General features: G+C 35.4%; 2 protein-coding genes across 4 annotated transcripts in view; one reads left to right on the top strand and one right to left on the bottom strand.

Annotated features, from left to right (window-relative positions):
• The first annotated feature begins 15,258 nt into the window (after window positions 1-15,258).
• Window positions 15,259-18,452, top strand: LOC140781215 (mitochondrial arginine transporter BAC2). Of its 2 annotated transcripts, none has more exons than XM_073127105.1 (2): window positions 15,259-15,891; window positions 17,553-18,452. In XM_073127105.1, exons 1-2 carry the CDS (start codon window positions 15,646-15,648, stop codon window positions 18,246-18,248), a joined length of 942 nt encoding a protein of 313 aa, XP_072983206.1. In that variant the 5' UTR covers window positions 15,259-15,645; the 3' UTR covers window positions 18,249-18,452. The 2 variants fall into 2 exon arrangements, with proteins under 2 accessions (XP_072983206.1, XP_072983207.1); XM_073127106.1 differs by having other exon boundaries at window positions 15,296-15,792.
• A 1,991-nt stretch (window positions 18,453-20,443) lies between these two features.
• The window catches only part of LOC140781214 (protein SWEETIE), a 67,531-nt gene continuing 62,491 nt past the window's right edge, over window positions 20,444-25,483 (bottom strand). For both annotated transcript variants that reach the window (XM_073127103.1, XM_073127104.1), the window contains exons 44-48: window positions 23,813-24,123; window positions 23,585-23,731; window positions 23,356-23,520; window positions 23,147-23,272; window positions 20,444-22,214 (exon numbers count right to left, since the gene is read on the bottom strand). In XM_073127103.1, the coding sequence (XP_072983204.1) occupies window positions 21,057-22,214; window positions 23,147-23,272; window positions 23,356-23,520; window positions 23,585-23,731; window positions 23,813-24,123 (1,907 nt within the window). In that variant the 3' untranslated portion in view covers window positions 20,444-21,056. The remainder of the gene's footprint in view (window positions 22,215-23,146; window positions 23,273-23,355; window positions 23,521-23,584; window positions 23,732-23,812; window positions 24,124-25,483) is intronic.

Here is a 25,483-nt window from a genome sequence, read left to right as displayed (position 1 = left end):
AATGTGAAACAATAAATTTTAAGATAAGAAATAATTAAAACCTGTCCTAAAATTTTAACATGGGACTTGTCCTCCGATATCTTTTTTTTTTTACTCATTCAAGAGCCTAAATAAATATAAGTTGAATAAAGAGCTAACCCTCTATGAATATAAAGACACTAAGGCCCTATCAAACTTTTAGGTAATATACTAAGCCGCATGGTTTAGACTTTAAGCCACGCTGAATTATTGCTGCGAACTAAATGCCGCTGAGATATTACTCCAAACAATTGCGCTAATGAGCTATTCTTTCAAGTCAATTACACAGTGAAATCATCAACCGAGCCAAATCATTAAACTAAAATCATCACTAATCATCAAATAATTTTCTCCGCAATAATTATTTAGAGTTGAAGTCAATCTCATAATTTTTTTGATCATAGAAAAAATAAGTACTATTATTAACTCTAGTAAAGTTGGTTGGTTATCCTCCTGCATCCCTAGAGAGTTAGCCACTAGCCCTCTTTCTCTGTGAAAAAGAGCGTATTCCTCTGCAGCAGCGATCGCAGGAACTTTCAACAGCCATGGCCCCTTCCAGTCAACGATGGAAGCTCATCCAACTCCAGCAAGTTATCGGAACAGGGGTTGCAGACCATCAGCTGCACGTGCACAGGGTTCTATAAATGGGCGTGTACGTGGTATAGTAGTAGCGATGCCGGTGAGATACGGCGATCTCGACGACCCACGGATGCGTAGGAATACGATACGCCCACTATTAAGCGTGCGCACAACGAGGATTCGAGAGAGACGTGAAAGGAATGGGACACGACACCTACTTTGAAGCCCCCCCTCCCCACCCCAGGCCGTAGGCCAAAGGGCAATTAAGTAAAAAAACGGGGCCAAGGCAGCCTTTGTCGCAGATCTCATGGGCCCCACCCCACCCCACCCCACCCCTCCATCTCACATCTCTCTCCCTCTCTCTCCCTAAAAAATAATAAAAAATGAAAAAAAAAAAATACAAAAACTTGGTCAACTATAATTAGAGGTTACCTTACCACCAACCTCATCAGCTCGGTTACTCTACGGTGCAATTGCTCAGAGGATCGGTCGGCACAGCGGTCCTCTAAGCTATATATAAAGAACACTATAAATTGATAATGGATTTGATTATTAGAATTGATTTTGATAAAAAAAAATTATAGTTCATAATTAGTCTACGAGCATGTAATTTATATAAAAAGAGAAAAGCAATTAGACCTTTTCTATTTTTATTTATAGAAACGTAGGTCTCTCCACGTCCTTGGTGTTGAAAACTCTCAGTCGATGTACAGTTGGGTCGCGTCTCACCGTACTCCTCCTTTTGAATGTTTCCAATAAGCAAGTTGTTAGAAATCTCGACAAGGAATATTTATTTTCTTTTATTTGTTTAAAGAAAGATTAATGACCTCGCACGCGTGCTGGCTTATCTAAGTACTGGAGACAGTTGAGCTATTGCAATTCACTATTAAACTCTTATAAAAAAAAGGAATTTTTTTTTTTTTTTTTGCTTTTAACACCCCCAATTTCTGGATTTATCTGTTTAACACCTTGAAGGAGGAGTCGATTGCTGAGTGGTAATAAGCCAAAATATCCAAGAATGAATTAAAAAAAGATAAATTTTAAATTAGTCAATCCTATGGAATGGGCCACATCCAAACTACCTTTGAAACATGTATGTCCTCAAGATACTGGTATTTATATGTTATTATTGAAGGACTAAACGCACTTGATCAATGGCCTATATTAGCTAGCTGACTCCCATAAGCATCCATCCATCCATCCATCCATCCATCTCTTTCGGGATATTAGTATTCACAATAATACAAGAATAATAATAGAGTTGCAGTTAATACATCCACACGCAGGACCATGACCCAATATGGTCAAAAGAGAGAAGAAAGCAAACATAACACGACTTATCTTAAATTAAAATAATTAGGAAACTGGTCAGAGTACTTGGCAACATTCTCTGTTTTTTATAAGTCTAAAAGTTAACCAAGAGTAAATTTTTTATCCATTTAACAAGAAAAGAAGATAAAAAAAATATACTTATATACTATAAATAAAAAGTTATACTTTGAAATGGTAAATTTAGAAGAGTACACATATATTGAATAACACCATCCTTGGACTCTTTGGGTTACCGGAGTAGTCCTGGCATTGGTTCTGTAGAGATATGATATAATATCAGTTCCAGTGTTCAGAGCTGAGAGTGTCATAGTTGGGACTCGAGAGCTCCAGGCTCCATTTAGGGCACTAAACGAGGGTGGCTTTGGGGACTATTTTGAGGCAGGCGTATGTATATATACACAGTGTACTGACTGCATGGTGTACTTGTTTACGTGTTGGGGTGAAGCTAAGATTACAGAGGGCAGAGGTGGTACAAGAAAACCTCCTTTGGCTCCTCAATTTCCCATGAATTCATCAGTTTTGACAGCGAGCGACCAGCCAAGGGTCCATTCCAGTCTTTGCTGGGAATTTGGATAGCCCTTATCTAGTCAGGTCGCCCAGACTGTGGCCATACTCTCTAATTGGTAGGTAGACAGGACCAGACTATAGTATAGCCTAGGCTCATACCAGCTACCAACCAAAGCAGCAAGAACAAGAGTTTGAGCATGAAGGCCACTAGGATTTGGAAAAGATTGGACAGTGGTATTTTTGTTACAGATCGCAGAAGACTTTGTTGTCTACTGTAGCTAGATTTCACGTAATAGAGTTAAAGAAAAAGAAAAGGAAAATCTAAGGAAAACGACGAGGTTGCAAGGAGAAAAAGTAATTGGGAAAGCAATAGTAGATAGATAATATAATATTTCTCTAGATAAATATTCAAAGGTTGCAATGAACCCAAGCTCTTTCCATTTGGGCATCGATGATTTCTATAATCACGCTGCTCATGAAGGTGAAAGTTTCTATTTTGCGAAGAAAGGAATCATCATACTGGATGATTGAATCAGCTCAGCATTTTCTATCAACTGTGATTTTATTAGGATTACTTTGCTCTCATCTATGGATCCCTTTAGATATAAGAGTTACTCAGATTCCATTGAATGCTTTTGGGAATAATGCAGACCAGATAATTCCAAGAAAATAAATGAGAGGAGGTTGTTACATTATTGGCTTCAAGTTGGAACTCGGGAAATTTTTATTCAGCTAAATGTTAAGATACTAATCTCCTTTTCATCCATTTACAACAACACACTGCATCTTCTTAGTTTTTCCAATGGAAAAAACAGGCCAACCAATCACTTTCTAATCCATTCATCCATTCATCATCAAAAAGTGCACACCACTTCCTAGTGGGCTTCTGCCTAAAAATTAAATGAGAGGAAGAGAGGGAAGGAGAATCCACTCCATCAGTAGCCGTATCAGAAGTGTAGATGAGACCCACCATCCATTCTACCCAACAAATGTTTAAGCCCTTTATTCCCCACACATACATGTTGTGATGTTGTGGGCATGGGCCCATGAAACCCCAAGATCTTCTATAATCTATATAGTTTTCAAATTCCCCCTCCATCCATGCTGTCCTGATAGCAGCATAACAACACCAAATTGGAATCATTGCATCACAGAAAGCAGAGAATATGATCTCGGTGCAGGGGACTGTTGAAGCCCTTTCCAGCCACCCTTAAAGTCCCCAAACATACTCATATCACCCTGCATAATTTATATAAGGGTTAATTACTATTAGAGCCCCTGAACTATCATCATTGTTTATATTCCTCCTCCGGATAATTCTCCTTCAAATTTTTTTGTGACATATAGACACCTGAACTTATAAAAAGATTTTATAACCCTTATGTTAGGTTTCACTTACTTTTCTATCCATAAATTATCGCCTGCAAATTATGTAAGTAGCTCTTTATAATATATTTACCCTTACGTTTTAGAGGAGAAAAAGAAAAATTTTAGTTTATAAACATCTTTACCTTCTTCTAAGAGAATCCTGTAATTGAAAGGAGATATGTGAAAAATGATAATAGAATGAAGGTCTAAGTGTAGTTATCCCTTCATATAAAGTATAGAGTAAGATTCCACAAAACATGGCTTCTGGGAGAATCAAGCCCAGGAACATCAAGACCCAGATGATCATTCCACTGTTTAACAGTAATTTAAACACCTGGAAGCAGGCATCTGATTTAAAATTAGGTGGTGGCAAGGAATCGAACAACCCGAACACCATTTATAGTATGGATTCCACCATGCACTGATCTCTCCCGAAAGCACAGAAAACGACCGGCCGGCAACTGCGTTTGGCTGCACTATTCACACTATCAAGTTACACTGTCAGAGAACATGCATATGTTTCGCTCTGTTTTGAGTTGTTTAATAATGTAGCTTTCATGCCTTTCAGATGCATATATATATATATATCTTCTTTACCTTGACTTGTATGTCACCAGACTAAATGGAACTCCAAGAAAATCCAACTGGTGAGGAATCCAGCTTTCTCATTTTTTCCTGTTTTCCATGTCGTCCTGATCAAATATTTGCAGGCCATCTGCCAGAATAAAAATAAAAATAAGCCTTAGTCAGCAATTCTCATTGAGTAAGTGTAATTTACCTTCTTTCATTGAATCTTTTCTTTTCCTCTCATCATAAATGGGTAATCTCAAGAAACTCTAAAACAGAGTGAAAGTACAATGATCTTATTTCCAACTATCTAATCATACTACTGCACTGAAAAAACATAAGCATATGACTACAGTATCATGAGCTGTGGAGATCATTGAACAAATAAGCAAATTCCATAGGCAAAGTAAAAAATAATATGTTTCCTGAATCCACTAGTTTGATTAAGTACTCATGGTTGACAGGGCATAACATGACTCATGAGTTTTAATTAATAGCACTTAGATATGTAGCCGCTAGTAGAAAATTTAGAGGATTAAAAGGATCTGATAATTGTAAATATATACACCATGCAGGAACTGTATTTGAGTCCAAGTAACAAACTAATTAAGATTCATGATGATTTATGAGAAGATGACTTTCTACAGCAAAACTTTCACTCGTTTCATCTGGCTTAAGGTTGACCTACGCCATCCTTCACACAGCCTGATTAGCTTTTGTGATGATACCAAGGTAGAAATTCTTCTTTCCTCAGGCTTTAGACAGAATGGGATTTGATTAAATATCACCATATATGTGCGGAAATTGCTTCTAGTTATCTAGTGATGACTTTCATTGATCCTACTTTGCATCTGCAGAGATTTTCTCTTTGGTTATTTTGGTTCTTCTAGATGTATATTTGGGGAACTTTCCAAAGATTTTACTCCTTTAAAGTCCTAGATCCAACCTAGTCAAGAATAAGGATACAAATCAAGTCACATAGAAGAGAAAGAATCTCTGAGCTCTCTGATGGCAGGAAAAAGGTCATAGAGATAAGATTAGAAACCCAATCTAAAGGTAGTCAACTGTACAATCCACGCCACCCGTACAATACATTCTTCTTCCATAATCATGTAGGTTGCCTATTAGTGTCATCAAGATAGGCACCATGTTTATAAGCATTCGGATGCTTCTTTATCAAAGGGAAGATAAAAATAATCTTTTTGTCAACCTGCATTCAGAACTTGTAAAATATCGTGTGTTGATCCACATAGGCCGGCCAGCTTATTTCTTTTGGTGCACAGCAAAAGTTTGAACAAAGATCATAACAGCCAATTTTACTTAGATTTATTGTATTGAAACTTCCAAAAATCTCAATCGTAAGCAAATAATTTGACCATCAAACATTTGGACAGGATAACCATTCACTTATTTAAAAATAATTAGTACATCAACTGAGAAATTACATAGAGTTGACTATGCAATCCTACTAAAGGTATAACAATTAATGTCCACACTTATTTAGTCTTGAATGGCAAGCTTAGGAAGCCTCTGCACAGAAATTAACCACCTTGGTCAGTTGATACCTCAGTGCAATGTTGAATATACTTTCTCCTCAACCATTTTAGTCCACAGATAAGTAAACTTTGGCTAAATAGGAGTAGTCTTCTTTTTTTTCCAAACCATTTGTTACCTAGAACATCAAGGAACTGAAACTCAGCAGCTTTAAATATGACATCAAGTGGCATTCCAATACTATGCTTTTCATGCAGCACTTCTTGAAGCTGTATCAGTGATTAAAGTGCTTATAATTTTAAAAGAGAGTAACTGTAAGTAAAAGGAAAAAAGGTAAGCAAAACACCTGTAGATTGATTATATATTAATTACAGATAAGAATAAGCACTGTATACAGTTGATCTGTGAACAAAAGGGGTTCTAAGAAGCATTCATAGAAATAAGAGAAGACACCTCTGGAGGTTGAAAGAAGCTCATGGCCCAAATCTCCTCTGCCATTTCTTCAGTAGAGATCATCAGTCACATATCTCTCCTTCATTGCATGCCTACATTCTTCCCCTCTGATTAGATCCTTTACTGTATAGAGATACATTAGGTATCATTCTCGAACTTAACACGTTCTTTTGTGCCCATTTGCTAATGCAGTTTCTTTTTTGTAAAAAAGAAAGAAAGAAAAGAATGTTATCCAACAAACTTTAACTATAGCTGACCAAAAACTAAGCTTACTTTGAGGAAGGCATTTTGCATGAAAAAGGAGTGTGGAAATCTTACGATTAAAAACATATTTGATTTACCATGATTAGAAGGAAAATCAAATTGGACTTTTTAATGGAAACAATAAAAAAAAGAGGAAAAGAAATAAATAAAATATGAAGTTCACTAACTAAATTCCTCTAAATAACCTTGGCAAACTAAATGCCCACTTAGTTATTTATAATGAAGTCCACTAACTAGGACTCATGATTCAGACAATCCATAGATCCCTTGACTAAGACTTGTTTGAAATAAGCATACTAACCACTAAGCACGCGATGATTCCAGAAACAAAGTTTTAGACGACCTCATTGTGAAGCAACTCATTAATGTATCTACATCATCTTTCTACTCTAAACTTCAATAACCATCCTTCAAGAATTAGTCATTGTCCATTAAAAAAAATGTACTACTCTAGATCTATACACTAATTACATTTACTTTCTCCTAATATCTATACCATCCACCACTTCAACATATAAACATTATTTCCAAGAAAAATATCATAGAAACCTCATTTTAATAGCTCTCCAAGTATCTCAAAACTAGCAAATTTAAACTGCATAGTTTTGACACACTTGTATACCAATTAAATCCCTATTTCCAAGAGTGAGCGTAATTAAGTGTAATAATTATCTTATGATGTATAATCGATGAGCTGTTGTGCATCAGTATGCAATCGAATTGGCTCGGATGGAGTTCAAATTTTGACTGGGTGGCATCGCCAATAACTTGGATGATTCATGTGTTAATAATTTGATTAATGGGCTCATATGTTAAATAAAATATATATGGGCCTGTCATTAATGTTAAGCCCACTTAAGTGATCTATAAGTTTAAATTTATTTTTGGGCTTTAGAAATATAATTAAGTTGATATGGTTCTAAATGTGTAGAAGCCCATGTCATAATTAATGGGCTTGTGAGGGAGATTTTAATAAAATATCGATTCAGTTCTTATTCCCATTACGTGTGAAACTGAAAGATGTGAAAAACCCATCCATTGGAATTTCTCAACCATCTCCTTCATCTTCCTTCTTCCTTCTGGTATCAATGGCAATGTCTATCGATTTAGGTCAGTTTTTGTATTATTTGAATATCTCTAGAATTATATCTACATGATTCAACTGATTCTGTTTATTGAATTTATTGAAAGTCTTTCATCGTAATGTTTACTATCTCTCTTCTTATGCTACTCACGAGGCTATTCTTTAAGAATTGAATGGAAATTTTTTTCCGACGAAAAAAAAAAAGGAAAAAAAAATCAAGAGAGAAGATATTAATATTGATGGCCAGTGATTTCATTTCAATATTATATGCACATATTTTTAAACAATAAAGTTGCATGAGGATACAAATAGCTGACAGTGTCATTGTTTAGAATTGATCAAACGCCACCTCAAATTATTAAATTCTCATATATTTCGGTGCAAGTTGCCACTTTCCGACGACTGTGGTACAACTTTTGCCCTCTTCGTGCATTATTTCACAAATTACGGAACTCCTAATAGATTGCCTTGATTTTTTCCAATAAATAAGCTGAGCCCACGGGCCTTCGAAAAAGCCCGTTGGCTCAGCTTGTTTAGATCTCGGCTCGAGCTCTAAATGAGCTGAGTTAGCATCGGCTCACTCGAGTTTGACTCTATTAGGCTCGATAATATATATATATATATATATATATATATATTAATTCAAGTTGGATGCATTATAATATATATTCACATAAATAATTATGATATTTTATGTTAATTATTTACTGCTTCTGTATTAGATGTGCTAATTTTATATTTTAGGATTTATATTTTTAATTATTTATCTTTATTATGTGTCAGGCTTATCCCAGTAAGCCCCTTGAGATATTGAGCTGAGCTCAAGTTTTATTGAGCTGGAGATGAACCGAGGCAAGTCGAGCTGAGCATTTTGAGCTTGAATCGAACTCGAGTTGAAAAAATCCAACTCTCGAGCTGAGCTCAACTCACTCGAATTCGGCCTGTGTACACCATTATTCTTTTCGTAGAGTTTGAATAAGGGAGAGAACTCTTTATCCTAGTATTGCAATTAAATACGAAAAAAAAATATAGCCACTAAAAATAAGAATTTTTACATAATTGCCACTAAAAACTTGTTAAAAAAAATTATAATTGCCACTACATTCTTTAAAATATTAGAGCTGATATTATTAAATTTAATATACACATATCAATGACTAAAATTTCTCCTCTTTTTAAGTTGAGTATAAAACATTTATCAATAATTTTAATCTTATACAAAATAAGATATATTTCCTGGTACCTATAGTAATGGGTATATGCTCGGATAATTTTTAAACCATTCTTAATAATTTGTATAAGGGAAAGATAATTTTGAAAAGAACACAATAATTACGGCGGCAATTAAAATATTTAAAAAATTTCCATGGCAATTATATAAAAATTCCTTAAAAAATAAGTATAATATTATTAATAAATGATCATATTCTTCAATCAAATCAAATAAGGCTCCAGATATATTAATAGTTAATGAGAATTGCTTTTCCCAACGTACTTACGTGTAATAAATTAGAAAGATACAATATAATTCGTTTACCCATTTGGGCGAAATAGCTTTCGTAGAGGGGTTTTCTATTCTTTCATGAATCAGGATAACTAAATCGTTTAGAGAAACAACAATTAAAGAAAAAGATAGATAATGATATTTTCTAACACGTGTGTATCTTATCTTACGTGACATATTTATCTTATCGTACGTAGATAAAATAACCTAGCGAGATAAATAAATTGACAACTCACCTATTTACATATATCAATCACAGTACAGTTACGAACCTTGGGAACAAACACTACTACTCTTTCACATGTCTCTCTTGTCCTTGTCGTCCTTGTCGTCCTTGTTCTCTTTCTAACATCAAACTCTCGTGTGCGAATTGGACATCTAAATGCTTAAAGACAATTAATTGCGTGACGGTGAGGGGCACCTACGTTATATATACAGTTATATAAACTCTTTTTTTTTTTTTTTTTTTATAAAAAGGACGAGTCTATTTTTAATTAAAAGTAGTACTACTCGGAGAGTGAGAGTCTAGGTTGGTCTATTTGCCAGGTACAAGCTACCAAATTGCTTGTATGTCTATTTAAGGTAGCAAACCAGTTTGCAGTTTTGTTAGCTTCTCAGGAAAATATACTTTACATTATAGTGAGAGATGAAAAATAGAACAAAATTACAATCAACGAGCTCGGAGACCTCTGGTGATAATTTTGACGAGCAGTTGGGAGTCTGATTCAACTTCAAAGTGCAATATGCTCATCTTTGAGACCGGCAGCTTTAATAGAAAGTGGTGATCGGAAGAGACCGAAGTGACTATCGGTCGCAATTGGGGATCCCGAGGTGGAGCACGAGATGAAGCCCCCACCCGAGTATGAGGCGTCAGTGTTGAGTAACATATTCTATGAGGGGAGGTATTCAGCTAGTGGGACGAGTAGTAGGTTCCTGTGCTTTTGCTAGAGGAGGGGATAAGGTCCTGTGATATTCATAAACAAGAGCTATAGATCATTCCCATATAATACTGGGATTCTCCTTAATCTTTCTAAAAGAGATGTTGTTTGTATTCTTGCGAGTGTACCAAGAAGGATTTGGCTGCCAAATAAGCCAACATTTAGTGAATTCTTTCAATGTAGCACAAGCAAAGGAATAGAAAAAAAGATGATCAATAGTTTAGTCAAAGAGCCCGCGTATGTGGCAAATTCTTGAGTGGCTTAGACCCAGAGCCAACTTTGAGAGAAAGGTTTTTATCTTTGGCAGGACCCTCAACTTTCAGAGAAACGTTCTAAGAAATACAGTCCGCCGACTGAGCCTTATTAATCGTATTATAAACCGACTTGGAGGTAGATGGTGAAAACCGTCTCACTTAGCGTAAGCCCAAATAGGTCCAGCACCTTATCCTCAATCCAAGACTTATTTTCAATAAGCTCCGAGACTTTGTGAACCCTAAGTTCATAACGAAGAAAGTAGGCCACTTAATCAAAGGTAACTAGTGGAGCCAAGAAGAGTCTTTCCAGATGGAAGTAATGATCTATAGCTCTTAACAAGTTTGAAATAACTTTTTGGAGTATGCAGCATAGCATCTTTCAGTAGCCTCTAGCTCTAAGTAATATTTTTAGTATTTTTAGTGAGTTAGGGATGAGGGATGAGTAAGACATGTAGGACCCTCTTCGCCACCAGTGACCAATGGAGAGGTTACAGATGGCAAGGACTCCATTTTGGGGTTTAGCCATGAGGTTCCATCCTATGAGATGGATGCCACTCTTACCCTTACCTTTTATCCTAGAACAATTGTCAAGCTCTCTTCTCAATTCATTAAATGATGGCCAACAGGGTTTAGGTAGAAAGAAGTATGTGAACAGACATGGCCGTGCTAGTGGTGGCACGAAACCTGCCATGGGTGCGTGTCGACCTCCGTGCCGTTTTAGAGTTTTTTTTTTCTTCTAATTTTTATAAATTATTATTGAATGAAGTTTTTAATCCCGTAGTTGTTATAGTTTTAACTAGATAATAGTTTTAAGAGATAATTTCACTTAGACCCGATGAACTAACACCATTTTCTGTATACATACTCCCTAATGTTTTTTTTTTTGCCACATACACTCTCTAATCCAAAATATATTTTTTGGTTTAGAAGTCTGTGTAGTTATTTTTTTCTTAGTTTAGAAGGTATATGTGGGTAATAGGAAAAGTTCAAGGAATGCATGTGTAGAACACTAATAATTTAGGGGGTCTAGGTAGAATATTTTCTAGTTTTGAAGTGTTGAACTATTATCAATTAATATTATGCGTTGAATTTATTATATGTTCAATTATATTATGAAGTATTTAATAATATTATGGAGTGTTTAATCATTAATATTAATTTTAATGAATGTATTCAATCATATTATGTGTTAAATAACATTTCTATTTGACTATTAATTTATCTTTAATAAAATATATTATTTATAAAAATAATCTAAAGATAAAATATTATTATATAAGTTTTAATATATATATTTAAACTAAAAACTAAAGATTAATATGCCGAAGACTTAAAAATATCCTTAAATATTCTAAATTTTTATTAAAAATATGTTAAATGCGTGATAGTGGCACGTAAGTGTATCAGGATATAATATGCGCCATTAGCACGGCTCACAAATACATGACTTAACTTACGTACTTGGTGCTGACTCAACATTCTTTTATAAGCGTAAGGCGACCAGCTTTGATAAGATTAGATCTTTTCTAGCCAGCCAGCTTTTGATCAATCTTGTTGAGGAAAAACTCATGATATATAATTTTCAGATGGTTAAAAGAGATGAGAGCCCCTAAGTATGGAAAAGAGTAATCAGACTCTCTCAAACTTAAGAGTCTTGCAAATCTCCTTTGCCAATTCGGAAAAATAAACCTCAAACTTTCCCAGTTAATTTTCAAATTGGTAATGAGATAAAACTGCTCAAAAATCTTTATCAGATTAGAAAGAGAGGGCTCATTAATCCCAATAGTGATAAGCAAGTCCTCCGCATATAAGAGATGACTAATATTAAAAGTTTGATTGATGTAGAAAGGAACAATTTCCTTGTAATTAATCGATTCATTTGGTATGCAAGTGAGGATTTGCACAACCATAATAAAGAGTCCTTCTAAACCATGGTGGAGTCCTTTGAAACATGAAATCCTTTTAGAAGTAAAACAATTATTCAAAGATCACAAAAGAAACACAAGCACTGATTCAGCCAACAAAGTTAAGGGAAAATTCATTTCCTTCGTAGCCATTGTGATCGCTACCCAGAACATTTTATCATAAGCTTTCTCAAGATCGATCTTAATCACACAGTATGACCTATAGTTTTTTATTTTACAAATAACTATGCGATGAAGAAACTATCTTGCAAATACTATGTATATATATAAACTAATCGATTATTCTTCTCCCAACTTAATTATCATTTTATTATATTTTAAAACTATTTACTAAATTACTATGGTGCTTTTTTAATAAAATTGCTCACTCAAACGACGAGTTCTTTTAATATATGACTTCGTTTTCTTCATCATCTTCTTTCTTTTTATCTTTTTTTTTCTTCTTTAAGATAATAAAATAATTTCATAAAAAAGAGACTATCTTTTAAGATAAAATATATTACAACTAAGAAAGATAGTCACAGTAGAAAATAGTGATAGTCAGGTAAAAATGAATTATCTAAATTTTTATTACTCATATACATTCCTAAATTATGAGAAATATTTTTATATATCTTTTTAAATTAAGAAAAAAATAATAATTATATGAACCTCTAAATTAAGAACTTTGTGAATTAAGAGATATACGTGATTAAAAAATTTAGATAATATATATAAAAAATGATGATAGTTCAGACGTCTAAATATGTAATTCCCTAGGAACTATAATAAAAGAGTCGTATCCTGAGAACTATAATAAAAGTGTGATATCCTCTACGCAGGATATACATACAGTTTAGTTTGGTGATACACCTATGGAGTAGTTAGCAATAGAATGGGATAGAGTGAGTATAATAATAATAATAATAATAATAATAATCCATAAGGAATAAAAGTACATATGAATGGGAATTGAGACAAGTTAATAGGGCCAATTTGTAATCCAAGGCATCATCATATCATAGTACCATTTGGTAGTATAAAAATAGGAAAGAGTGAGACGTAAGGCCATCCTGTCCAAATGACTCATGCTACTAGTCAAAGTTCACCTACTTATACGAGCTTGTAGTTCCCTTATCAACTTCTGCTACTCTAGTCTTATCCTAAATGGTTACTGCTTCTCATCCACCATCTCATATTCTGCTATCCATTTTTCTTTTATCTGAATACGAATATAGATACCAAATAAATGGTAAACTTGGCAGTAATTGATTCGTAGAACCATCATAATAACGAATGTTATTTACTCAAATCTCAATATTGAATAAGATAACAGGGTAAATTATAATTTAACTCCTTTCATTTTTAGCTCGATTTTAACTTAATTCTTTATACTTCAAATCTAAGTACTTAACTCATTTGTTGCCCATATCAAATTATAACTGTTTAACTTTTTCATTCAATATTAATGGTGTTTCATTGACGCCGGTATCTCTAGTCACCAATAACTAGCAAGATGACTAAACTATCTCTTCATCTACAAAGACAACGAAATCATAGAAAATCGGTAAATTATAAGTTCTTAAGATAAATTTCTAACTTATATTAATATATATATATATATATATATAAATTATTTATGAGTTCGATAACTAAATATAAGATGGACAAATATTAATCTCTATAAATATAGAGATATTTATGTTCTATTAAACTTTAGCCAATATAATAAACTGCATCGTCTAAGTTTCAAGTCATATGCGGTATCAATTAATTGTTTCGAACTAAATGCTATTAAAACTTACTTTAAGTTGTTGCGCTGCCAAACTGCTTATCCAAATTAACCGCACCGCCGAACCACCAAACTATTAAAGTATTAAATAATTTTATTTAAGATTGAATGGGATCTTACGACCTCTTTGTTATCGGAGGGATAAGGATTCAAATGGCAGATAAATGTTTGTTAGTTCTGAAACGAGGAGTGATGTATGAGAAGCAAGGAAGCATTTGGGTTTGGGGTGAAGGGAGGTGGCATGCTTTGAGTGGAGGCCAGTGACAGAGGAGAGCAGAGCAGAGGTGTATTTACTATTTACATTCATTAGAGCAGTGGGGAAGAGAGAGAGAGAGAGAGAGAGATTGATTCTCGGTAGATGCAAACAACAATCAGAGGCTCGGCCGCCGCTCCGGCCTCGGGAAGAGCATCTTTGGCCGTTTCTTTCGCGCCCTCAGTGGGTCGGTCCCGCTGCAACTTTACCCAGAAGCCCCTCCAAACCCAACAAATTAGACAGTGCCGTCAGTCCCCCCACCCACTCTGCAGTTCTGCACCTGTCTCTCTCTCTCTCTCTCTTTTCCTTCTTTCTTAGTGTTAATGATGTAGAAATTCTTTTTTTTGTTACTTTAAAATAAAATAATTGACACTATGTAGTACTGTGAATTGACGCAATATCTAATAAAAATAACTGCAAAGTGAGTAATGCAAAATGTATAAATATATAACTACAAAATATATAAAAATAACTTTGCGTAAAATAATTGTGAATTACAATCAGAGAACTCACTGGGATACTCATGTTCAAATTTTTGAAGACTTATTTTTTTTTTTCACTAATAACTATTATAAATTTACTTTCAATCGTGTTTAAATATTTGTCAAAAGTAGCAGCGATGAGATTAAAAAGATAAACATTTTTAAAGTAAGTAATTCATAGTTATTTTAATATATAGCAAGATTCTCTATCATCACTACTCAAAGAATGACAAAATTCAACGAAAAAATAGGGAAAAAAAAACTTGATAAATAAAATATAAAATAGACACAAACACTACAGTAATTATAAAAAACTACTAGTAAGTACTGAGTATATACTATTATAAAAGTGTCAGGGGCATTTACGTAAAAAAGCGTAATACAGAATTCTGCGCCAACACGTAAATACGTAATGATGTAGGGGGGTATCCGCAATATTTTCTATCCGGGACCGGTAGTAATAGTATCTACAAAATACCACATGAATCCCATAAGCATTTCTAGCCAAGAACTGTTCTCAATCTCCCTCCCTCTGTAGCAAAGATCTATACTTTTTTTTGTTTCCTCTCTTTCTTTCTCTCCCTCTTATTTTCCTTTCTATTGCCCATACAATCATACGTAGTACCTTCTCAGCTTCATAACCAAGAACTGTAACCACCTCTTCCTAGATATTCATCCGCCTTAGAGTTCCATTTCTGGACGTTTCAGTTCGGAGCTTTTTGTTTCCTTCCTTCCTATTTTTTTTTTAATTATTAAAAGAGACATCTTTTTGGAAATATAACAAGAGAGGGAGGTTGTTTCCAGAAATTTGGCCGAGGTGGGTAGCCCTGGAATGGTAGTGGTGAGGGCTAGATGGAGTTCTGGCCTGAGTTCTTGGCGAGCAGCTGGGGGCGCGAGTTCTTTGCTGGCGGCGTCGGCGGCATGGCCGGAGTTATCTCCGGCTACCCCCTAGATACCCTCCGGATCCGTTTACAGCAGCCCAGTTTATCTCATCGCCGGGTAACTGCCGTTGGCCTACTTCGAAGCATCGTCTCGGCGGAGGGGCCCGCGGCCCTCTACCGCGGCATGGCGGCGCCGCTCGCGTCCGTTACTTTCCAGGTCTGTGTTGTTGAATTCTTCCATGAACTCATGGATTGCGTAGTTTATGTCGTGATTCTTGGTAAGAGAATCCTCCCAAGATCACACTGGATGTGGCTGGGAGTTCCAATCGTTCATGGATCTGTTGGAATGTATAGTAGTTTTAGATTAGTCTTTAGTCATGTTGGATAACTATAAGTTGGTTGGGTTGATTTGAGTAATTCCAGAGATCACAGAGGCCCAAAAACACATCTGGCGTCAAAATTAAAATTATCTTTAGCAGAAAGCTAGATGATCCAAAGAATTGAAGGCCCAAGTTGGATAAATGGTTATTAGTTACAGATTAGGTGACTACGTTATGGGTATGCAACGCTGTGGAACATCATCTATCATCTAAGTATCTTTAATTGTCTGACTTGCTTCTTTGACGCAAATTATAAAATTTTGATCCCTGAATCTTGGGCTTCTCTCTTCTATCAATAGGTGTGTAAAGCAAGTACATATATAATGTATTGATCATGCTATAAAGGTCGATTTCTGTTTTCCTCTTAAAGAATTCAGAATACTCAGATTGCTGCACTTTGCATCTTGCACCTAATCAGGTAGGTCATTTTCAGATAAATTTTTAGTTCAGATTCTATTGCAGAAAAATAGGATGGTCCCGTAGTAAATTTCTCGAAGCCACCATTGAGGGATTGACTTGAGTCTGGATTACCAACTTGTCTCTTAGACTGAAGTATTTTATTGAGAAGCGGAAGAGGGTGTCAGTGGAAGCTTCTCATATTCTTCAGTTAATATACCCTGCTTCCTGGACCTATATAGATGTTCTGTTATTTCCTTTGTTGAATATATGGAAAACGTATTGACGAATTATCAATTATCAGATATTCATGTTTTAGATTATAATACCTAGATTCTCTGAAACTTGTTACTTAGATCCAAAACATGATTTTAGTTTCTAGATATATCCGCGTGGAATTCGTTAGAGGTCCTATTGGTTGTATGATTTGGATATTTTTTAGGCTTCCACATTCGCAAGCATCTTCTACCGAGCTCTTGAAATTTGTTTTGAATTGTGATCTTCTTGTTTGACAACTGTATCCTGTCTGAATTCGCAGTTGCTTGTATAAATTTTGTCTTGCTTTATGGTTAAGTGATGATAAGAATAGAAAAATACTCAAACTCTGCACTCCATACATTGTTATCGAGATATGAGAATTCTTTTATTTGCTGTGAAATGCCGACTCCTGTAGTCTTCATATATGCTAATTGAGTAACAAATGTGAAAGATCTTTTATTCATATTAAAGTTGCAAAAACAGAAGGAGATCCATCATGCAAATTTGCTTTACCAGAATGCAGTAATAGTACATTCTCTAGTCTTGCCAGTAGTATATTGTGTAAAATGGAGGACATTGCTGTCTTCACTTTCAACAAAAGAGATGTTCATCTTAACTTCAAAGTTAAAGATGTGTATATGATATGATTAATAACTGAGCTTTGACAATAGATATATGGACTTAATAAAGGTTTCCTTGCAGAGAGGTGCTAATCCATACAATTTGATAACATGAGCTACAATTTCCACTCCTATACTGTCAACTTTACTCTTGCTTTTGTTTCTAGAAATTATGGAGCACAAAGATCTTTTTGGTTATTCCTTTATTCCACATTTTGATGCAGAATGCTATGGTTTTCCAAGTGTATGCAATCTTGTCAAGGGCTTTTGATTCAGGCAACAGGAATGAACCTCCTTCATACGGAAGTGTTGCACTGGCTGGCGTTGGAACCGGTGCACTGCAGAGTTTGATGCTAAGCCCAGTGGAGCTAGTAAAAATTCGACTTCAATTACAGACAGTAGGCAATAAGCATTATGGAAAGGATCACATAGGACCAGTTTGCATGGCCAAGAATATCCTTAGGATGGAAGGATTACGTGGGATATACAGAGGCCTCTCCATTACTGTCCTTAGAGATGCTCCGGCCCATGGGGTCTACTTTCTGACTTACGAGTTTGCACGAGAGCATCTTCATCCAGGCTGCAGGAAGACTGGCCAGGAGACCCTGGGGACAATGCTTGTTGCAGGGGGGTTGGCAGGAGTAGCCAGTTGGGTCTGCTGCTACCCTTTAGACGTGGTGAAGTCCAGAATACAAGCACAAACAAATTCTCATGTCAACAAGGCAGGACTTAAGTACTCTGGTATTATCGATTGCTTCCGCAGAAGTGTTCAAGAAGAGGGCTTCCCGGTGCTTTGGCGCGGACTTGGAACGGCTGTTGCGCGAGCCTTTGTCGTCAATGGAGCCATATTCTCGGCCTATGAATTGGCTTTAAGGTTCTTGGGCAGTAACAACCAGAGGGTTGTGATGGAGGAGAACTGAAATGCCTTCTTGTGGGTCAGTAATATCATCCCAATTTACAGATTCATACATGAAGTACATTCATATGTTTCAGTACACTAGGAATACTTTGAAGCAAGTTTATGTAGCTGTATGATTGGGTTGTAAATATATAGCTTATAGATCATTCTTTCAACTTTGATCTTATTGGAAACTGCTATGGTCCTATTGGGGAGTTTTTGATTATTTTAAGCCAGCCTATTTACCTTATCACATGTTGAATTCACTTCGAAATTTAAAAAAAAAACTAGATCCTGTTCACTTGTGAAACATGAATAGCTTTATTTTAAATTAATTTTTTTTTATTCTGGTGCATTAACTAAATAATAACTTAGATTCTTCTAGTATACTAATTAATAATTTTCTCATCTTATACCGTAAATTTTTTTAAAAATAAACAGGGCGAGACAGATGGAGATGTCATGATGCGTCCATTCCTTTAAAATTACTATATTGTCTCTAGATTAAATATCACATAATTACACATTATTTTAGCTATAGTTGAGAATACTTCTCTCTTTCTCCTCTCTTTTCTTTCGAAAAGTAATCATATCACATAAATACATTATTATATTCATACTACAACACAGTATAAAGGATATAAATCTACATTGCCACGTATTGCATAGTTATATGTTGGCACTGCAATGCAATACATGGTTATATGTCGAATGTTTGTACTGTTACACGTTATGATTGTGGCCGCACTACGACGCACTACATAATTATATATCTATACTACCACACATTATATGGCTATATGTCATTACTATTATGTATTTATGACTATATATCCACACTGCCACATATTACATAACTATATATCTACACTGCCATGTATTATATAATTATACGTCAGCACTGTCATGCACTACATAGCTATATATTTACACTGGCTATGTATTTGTAAGTTTGTATTTGTCTTAGAGCAGACTTTGGAGCATTTTAAGTCACATTTATGATAAAAAATATTATAATTTAAAAATATATTATTACTACTACTTTACATCCGATCAAAGTAATTTGGTATAAAATGTCACTAATTTTCAATACAAATTCACTATTTACTAATATTTTAATATCAACTTTATACCACATCGAATGTAATTATTATTCTTTACACTATTATTCAACCGAATAATATAATAGCTTAAACTAATATTAGCTCTTTTCCCAGCATTAAAAATTAGAATAATTATTTTAAAATTTATTAACTGAGATAATGATTTCTCAATATAACTTATATAAAAATTTTAAACTGCTAAAAATTGTTAAGTACGAACGAAAAAGAAAAATTTCATATTGAACGTAAACTAGAAAGTTGACTTATAATGAAATGTTTTTACCCACAGTTAGCAATTTTTTTGCCAGCTTTAGATATATGAAATAACAAATCAAATTAAAGGGGTTTATTTTGTGCTGTTGGACTTGCAATATGTAAGCTTAAGTTTTTTTTTACTGAATAAGGTTTTACTGTAGACCAACTTGCCCTATATACTCTCGTATCACCCAGAGATTTATTAGTAAGTTCAACAGGTAATATTACGAAGTCCAAGTTTTAACGATCCTTCTCAGTTATCTAATGGTGCATCTCTTCACAATTATCTAATGGTTCAAGATGAAATATATTTACTAAATGGTCTCTTATGACAGTTCAAATTGACAGCTTAAAATATCAAGGACTGCAACAGCGAACCACAAGACTAATTCCACCAGGCTGGGTGCATAATGGTGTCATACCATTGACGCAGTCCGAGACAAACAAGCAGATTCAACATAGAGCAAGGTCGGGTAAAGCATGTCACTTTTTAACACCAAATTGGGATTCGTCGTGTACCGACTCCTTGCAGGATACACGCAGCCACATCAATTCAAGGGCATCTGAGATTTCAAATGTGCTTTGCTGAAATTTTCAGCTTCTTTTATATTTGCCCTCGAGCATCATCAAAACTATCAAATGTGCGTAATGGATATATTGACTTAGATAGATAATATGCTCAAACCGACGTAGATAGGTGGCTTTAAGTTTTTAACTACCCCATTCCTTTTCAGACCTATGCCATTCAGAACCTCGTACACAGATAATGATCTGCCTCTGGCTCCAAAAGGAAGATTTATCTTTTGCATATGAAAGGATTTTTTGCAGCCAGATGATGAATTCCTCGGGAAATAATACCTTGCATATATCACCTTCACATTTTTTTTATAAACATAAAAAAGATCTACCCTCAATACAAATTACATTCAAGAAAGTAACAGTGCCCCTGGCTGGCCTCTATTATGATTCGATAACTTATTTGATGCTGAGGCTCCAAATTCCAGAAGGGTTTTAGCACATGCCAGGAGAATGTCAAAATTGTGGAGCAGAAGTAAAGCTGTTTTATACAAAAGTCTTCTTACCTAGAACACAAGCTATGGTCAGTCAAAAATCTGGTATCCTGAAGTGTATTCCTATTCTGCTAGCTACTTTTGGAAGTGAAGCAGCTACTAGTATAGCTCCGGAGCCATCATAAAGTAGTTACATGTTCTTGGAATTCACAATCACTTTCTGGTTCATCTCTCAGATTCTGGATGCCAATCTCCTAAACGATGTCCTTGGGAGATCTTAATGAACTGCCAGAAGGTTATTTCGACATATCATCTTCACATCGTCCCTGTGATTCACAGCCCATCTCTATCGTTCATATGTTTATCATTGCTCTGCTTTTCATAACCTTGGGAAGAAGGAATGACAGCATGGAATTGCTTGTTGCAGCAACTTTCATCACCATCGTTCAGTGGACCTCCATTTCATTGGTCCAGGAGTAGGTTATCACCCTGTATGTTCACCTTGAGTGTGTCATAGCTGTGCTCTTCATGACCTTGGGGAGAAGCAATCACATCACGGAAATTCTTGTCATGGCCACCTTCATCGATTTTGCTTAATGCATCTCCATCTTGACGATCAAGAAGTAGGTTATCACCCTCTACATTGACCTTGCAAGTACCATCACTATGCTCTTCAAAACCTTGGGGGGAAGAAATAACATAATGGAAATGCTTGTCACAGCCACCTTCACCACCTTCATCTAGTGCATCACCCACTTGATGGTCAATTAGGTTCTCATCCTCTACCTCAACCTTGAGAGTATCTCTCACAGCATTGGAATGGTTTTCCAAGTGATCTTCGTTAGCTGTGATTGATTTGTCACAACACTCATTAAGCAGGACCTGGTTATTACTCTTCTCTTCATTATTCTTGGCTGGAGTAAATAGATCATCAGAATGGGACTCAGGGCCAGCTTTATGATCCTTATTTCTTCTCAAAGCATCACCGTCAAAACCTTTTTCCCTGACCAGCTCTTCATCATCTCCGGGTAACTGATTGAATGAACCAATGATATCATCATCTAGATGGCTTCCTGTAATTCTGTCTCCAGCCTCACTAGACAACTTAGGTAACTCTTCAACATTCCTATCACATTCTATTATTTTATCACTAACAGAATGTCGGCAAGCTAAGGGTTCATCATGTTCATTTTGACTAGTTGTAGCTTCACCAGCATCTTCTGCTGAGTCCTCTGTATCACCAACCTCTTCATACACACTATCATCTGATGTGCTACGCTGAAAAGGACTACTTTCATACATGTGATCATCCACATTTGAAGAATCAGCAACTATAAGAACATCAATTTTTTCACTGCCAATATGGGCATTATTTGTGGAAGCAGATGCATTACTAGCAGGCAAAGATTGAAAAGCATCCCAATCATCATTATCATCATCATCATTACCACTATTGCTTTTTCTATCTTCATCTTTTTCTTGGATGTCATGGGGTTCAGAATGTGCCACCATGAAGTCTGAAGATTGGATCTCACCATCTTTAGCATTTGGCTTTGATTGCATACTTGAATTTACCTGCATTGGCATCTGACTCTGATTGACAGAAGCACGAATCATATCCTGAAAGTACATATCAGAGTATTAGTCCTATCTCAATATGCAAGTGAAAACACCATAATAGATGGTAAGGTCTAGCAGGTAATCAGAAGGAAATAATTTAAGGGGAAATTAATTTTAACACCATACATTATGCAGTTATTACAGTTTACGCCCTACATTTTTTACCTACCAGTTCGAAACCTATATTTTGGATTTATTCACCAAAAAGCACTCTGATATTTGTTAGCCACATAGAAAATAACCATAGTACCTGGTTTAGTTAACCATAGGTACAAAGTTACAAAAATGCCCTCAATTTGTTTGATTAAAACCCATTAATGACAAATGGGTTTTGATATGTAAATGGATTTTTGGAATCTGTATTTTTGTCCTCATTGGAGTCAACGATCACCGGACCCAATGATCACCTCCATATGCTAGGAGGTGAAGAAGAAGAATAGAAACAGTGGGGGAAGAAGAAGAAGAGCAGAGATAGTGAGAGGGAAGAAGAAAAAGAATAGGAATGGTGGGGGAAGAAGAAGAATATGGATGGTAGCCTGATAGGCTTTTGCAAGAGTATGTAGGAATAGGGCTATGAGAAGAAGGGTAATAGTTATTGGGTTAAATTTAACTCGGGGTGTTTTTTCGTTAATAAATTCAAAATGTAGGGTTCAAACTGGATAAGACAAAAAACGAAGAATGTAAACTGTAATAACTGTATAATATTAAATATAATTTTTCCTAGATTTAATTATGATGCAGAAAATAGTTATCATTGTACACATGACATGATCAATGCAGGTCCTATACATGTAACACCATATTTCAGGGGTCAAAGATTGCAGACAATATGACAAACCTGAACTTTATGAAAAGCAATATGCAGTAGTTAGGAACTGAAGCATTAGTTTCTGATGTAAGATGGTATCTGTTGTGATGTGCTCACACCATACCTGAAGTTGCTGTCTTCGTGTGACTGAAGCTGATAACATCACATCTTTGATTTGTGATGCAGATGAAGGAATCTGAATGAGATGAGAAACCAATCTCCTTGTAATAGAGTTAACCTCACTTAGTTCCTGAAATTCTCAAAATTGGAAAACGATCAGAACATACAATTTATTTGTGCATGATATTTAGATAATAACCACATTGTAGCTACCTGCGAATGACTATCACAGGAAAGAAAGAAAGCCATAAGTAAGGCTTCCAAAAGCAGAACTGTAACAGCTTGTTTGCAATTGCTAGTTTGTGCCAGTGTGTGAACCAGGAAGAGCAATTTCAAGCATTCATTAATAACTGTGATCGATGCTCTGCATATACATTTCTGCAAAAAAGCATTGTCAAAAGCTGAATATCCATTTCTGCAAGAATTTAAATACGAGAAATACCTTCAGTGTAAGTTGTATTAGATAAAATATATCTCCCAATAATTCTCCAGCTAAAAGAAGAAAAAAGGAAGGACTCCTTTCATGTGAATCTTCAACAAGTTCTCTCTGAGCAGTGTCTTTCAGTACATGAAGTCCTAACATCTGCACCTGCATAAGGTACTTCGACATAGTTGTTCACAAGGTGATTATCTGAATTTCTTACAGAGAGTAAATTTAACATGCTTATACCTGTATGTTGGCATCATGAAAAGCTGCACTGATGCTCTCTATGCAATGTCTGAACATAATAGACATTAACACGTGACCATTTGCCTCTTTTTGTCTAAGATAGTCACTTACATGAACAAGTTTGGCAAGAGCAACAATTTCTTCCAGAGAAAAGACAAATATCTTTGCCACAAGTTTATAGGAGTCACTCATCTTATTCTCCAGGATGCACATCCTCTCAGTGCACTCTGAAGAAATATTTGCAAGTGTACTAGTCCAAGCTCCTAAGGCTGCTTTTTTATGGGCATAGTCATCATTAAGTTCAGCTCCATCTGCAGATCCACAATACATATAGTTTCTTATTAGAACTCCTAGAATTTCTTTTGTCAAAATCCCAATTATATAGATCTTTTAGTATTTTTTTAGAGGATATAATCAAAGAAAATTTTGACATAAATGTAAAGGATTTCTCTTTCTTCTCGTTGGAAAACCAAAAGACTAGCTAAGAATTAGGGTGGACTAACATGTTTGCTTACATTAGAAAAAGAGAATGAAGAAGAAGAATAGGATACATATAACTCCATTACTCAGTCCTGTAGATGGAACAAGATAACATTTATGTACAAAATGGAAGAGGAGAAAGATTATCATGCTAGTGGCATTGGGAGTATTGTTTAGCCATGGACATGATACATGTCAACTGCCATGATCGCCAAAGAGGCCACATCCCCGTATTGAGAAATATGTGCCAGTTCAGTGAATGGATAAGAATTAAGAAGGTGTTGGCATGAGTCTGCAATAGGTCAGCATGGGTCTATATGTGGTATCAAGATCCTCCCCATGTATCAGTTCCATTAGTTCATGCTCTGCACAACAATCTGTGGGAAATCTTTTTTCGAACATTTTCTAGTACCTCACATGTACTCATGTGTTGTTGCTCTAGATATATTTATTCATAAGATTAATGAAACATGATCGAACAGTTTTCTAGAATCTTGCAGTGCATAATTTAGGGTCCACTTCAGACGAACTTAGAAATAAGGAATTTTGGATAAACTTTTCTAGTTAATCAATATGCATTTATATATAAAAGAAAACTGTGGCCAAAGAAAATTCTAATATAAGGTCAAACCAGAACCATTCAACAGCGCACAAATCAAATTTACACTATGCCCACATTTGTAAAGGTGAAAATAAGAGGAATGCTGCTGAGATATAAACAGCTACAATAAAGCAGCAATTATGCTTTATGCTTTCATGTCAGGTTCCTAGTTTTAGACGATCCCAATCCTGGCTGAAAGCAGGTTGGCTGGTTTCAATTGTTTCAGATGGGATCAGCTGATCCGCCTGAAACGAGCAGGAACAGGTCGGTTCCAACCCAGGGGACATCAATAATTAATGTCACCCCCATCTACCTCTCTTTCTCTCTCTTTTCTTCTCTTTCTCACCTCTTTCACCGGCGACCAAGTAAATCTCTTGCGACCTTAAGTGAGTTTTTATTTTTATTATTTTTTAATTTCTAATTCCTCTTTCATTCCCTCACTATTTCTCTTCCTGCACCAAGTAGAGGATATTAACCACCTCTATTGCTGCTGCGGTGAAGCAACTGCATGCGTTTGCAGTTGGTAATGCTACGGTGATTATGATAATGAAAACCATAGAAATTTACTAGAGGCAACTTGGCATTCATTA

The sequence above is a fragment of the Typha latifolia genome, chromosome 2 (genome assembly GCF_019914945.1).
Source record: "Typha latifolia isolate L0001 chromosome 2, TyphaL0001v2, whole genome shotgun sequence".
Taxonomy (NCBI): domain Eukaryota; kingdom Viridiplantae; phylum Streptophyta; class Magnoliopsida; order Poales; family Typhaceae; genus Typha; species Typha latifolia.
The sequence above is the reverse complement of the archived record's forward strand: the minus strand, read 5'-3'. Positions and strand labels throughout refer to the sequence as shown.

Coding starts and splice junctions, on each gene's coding strand:
- LOC140781215 (XM_073127105.1), top strand. CDS start 15,646: ATGGAGTTCTGGCCTGAGTTCTTGGCGAGCAGCTGGGGGCGCGAGTTC. Junction 15,892..17,552: donor TCGCGTCCGTTACTTTCCAG/GTCTGTGTTGTT, acceptor ATTTTGATGCAG/AATGCTATGGTTTTCCAAGT.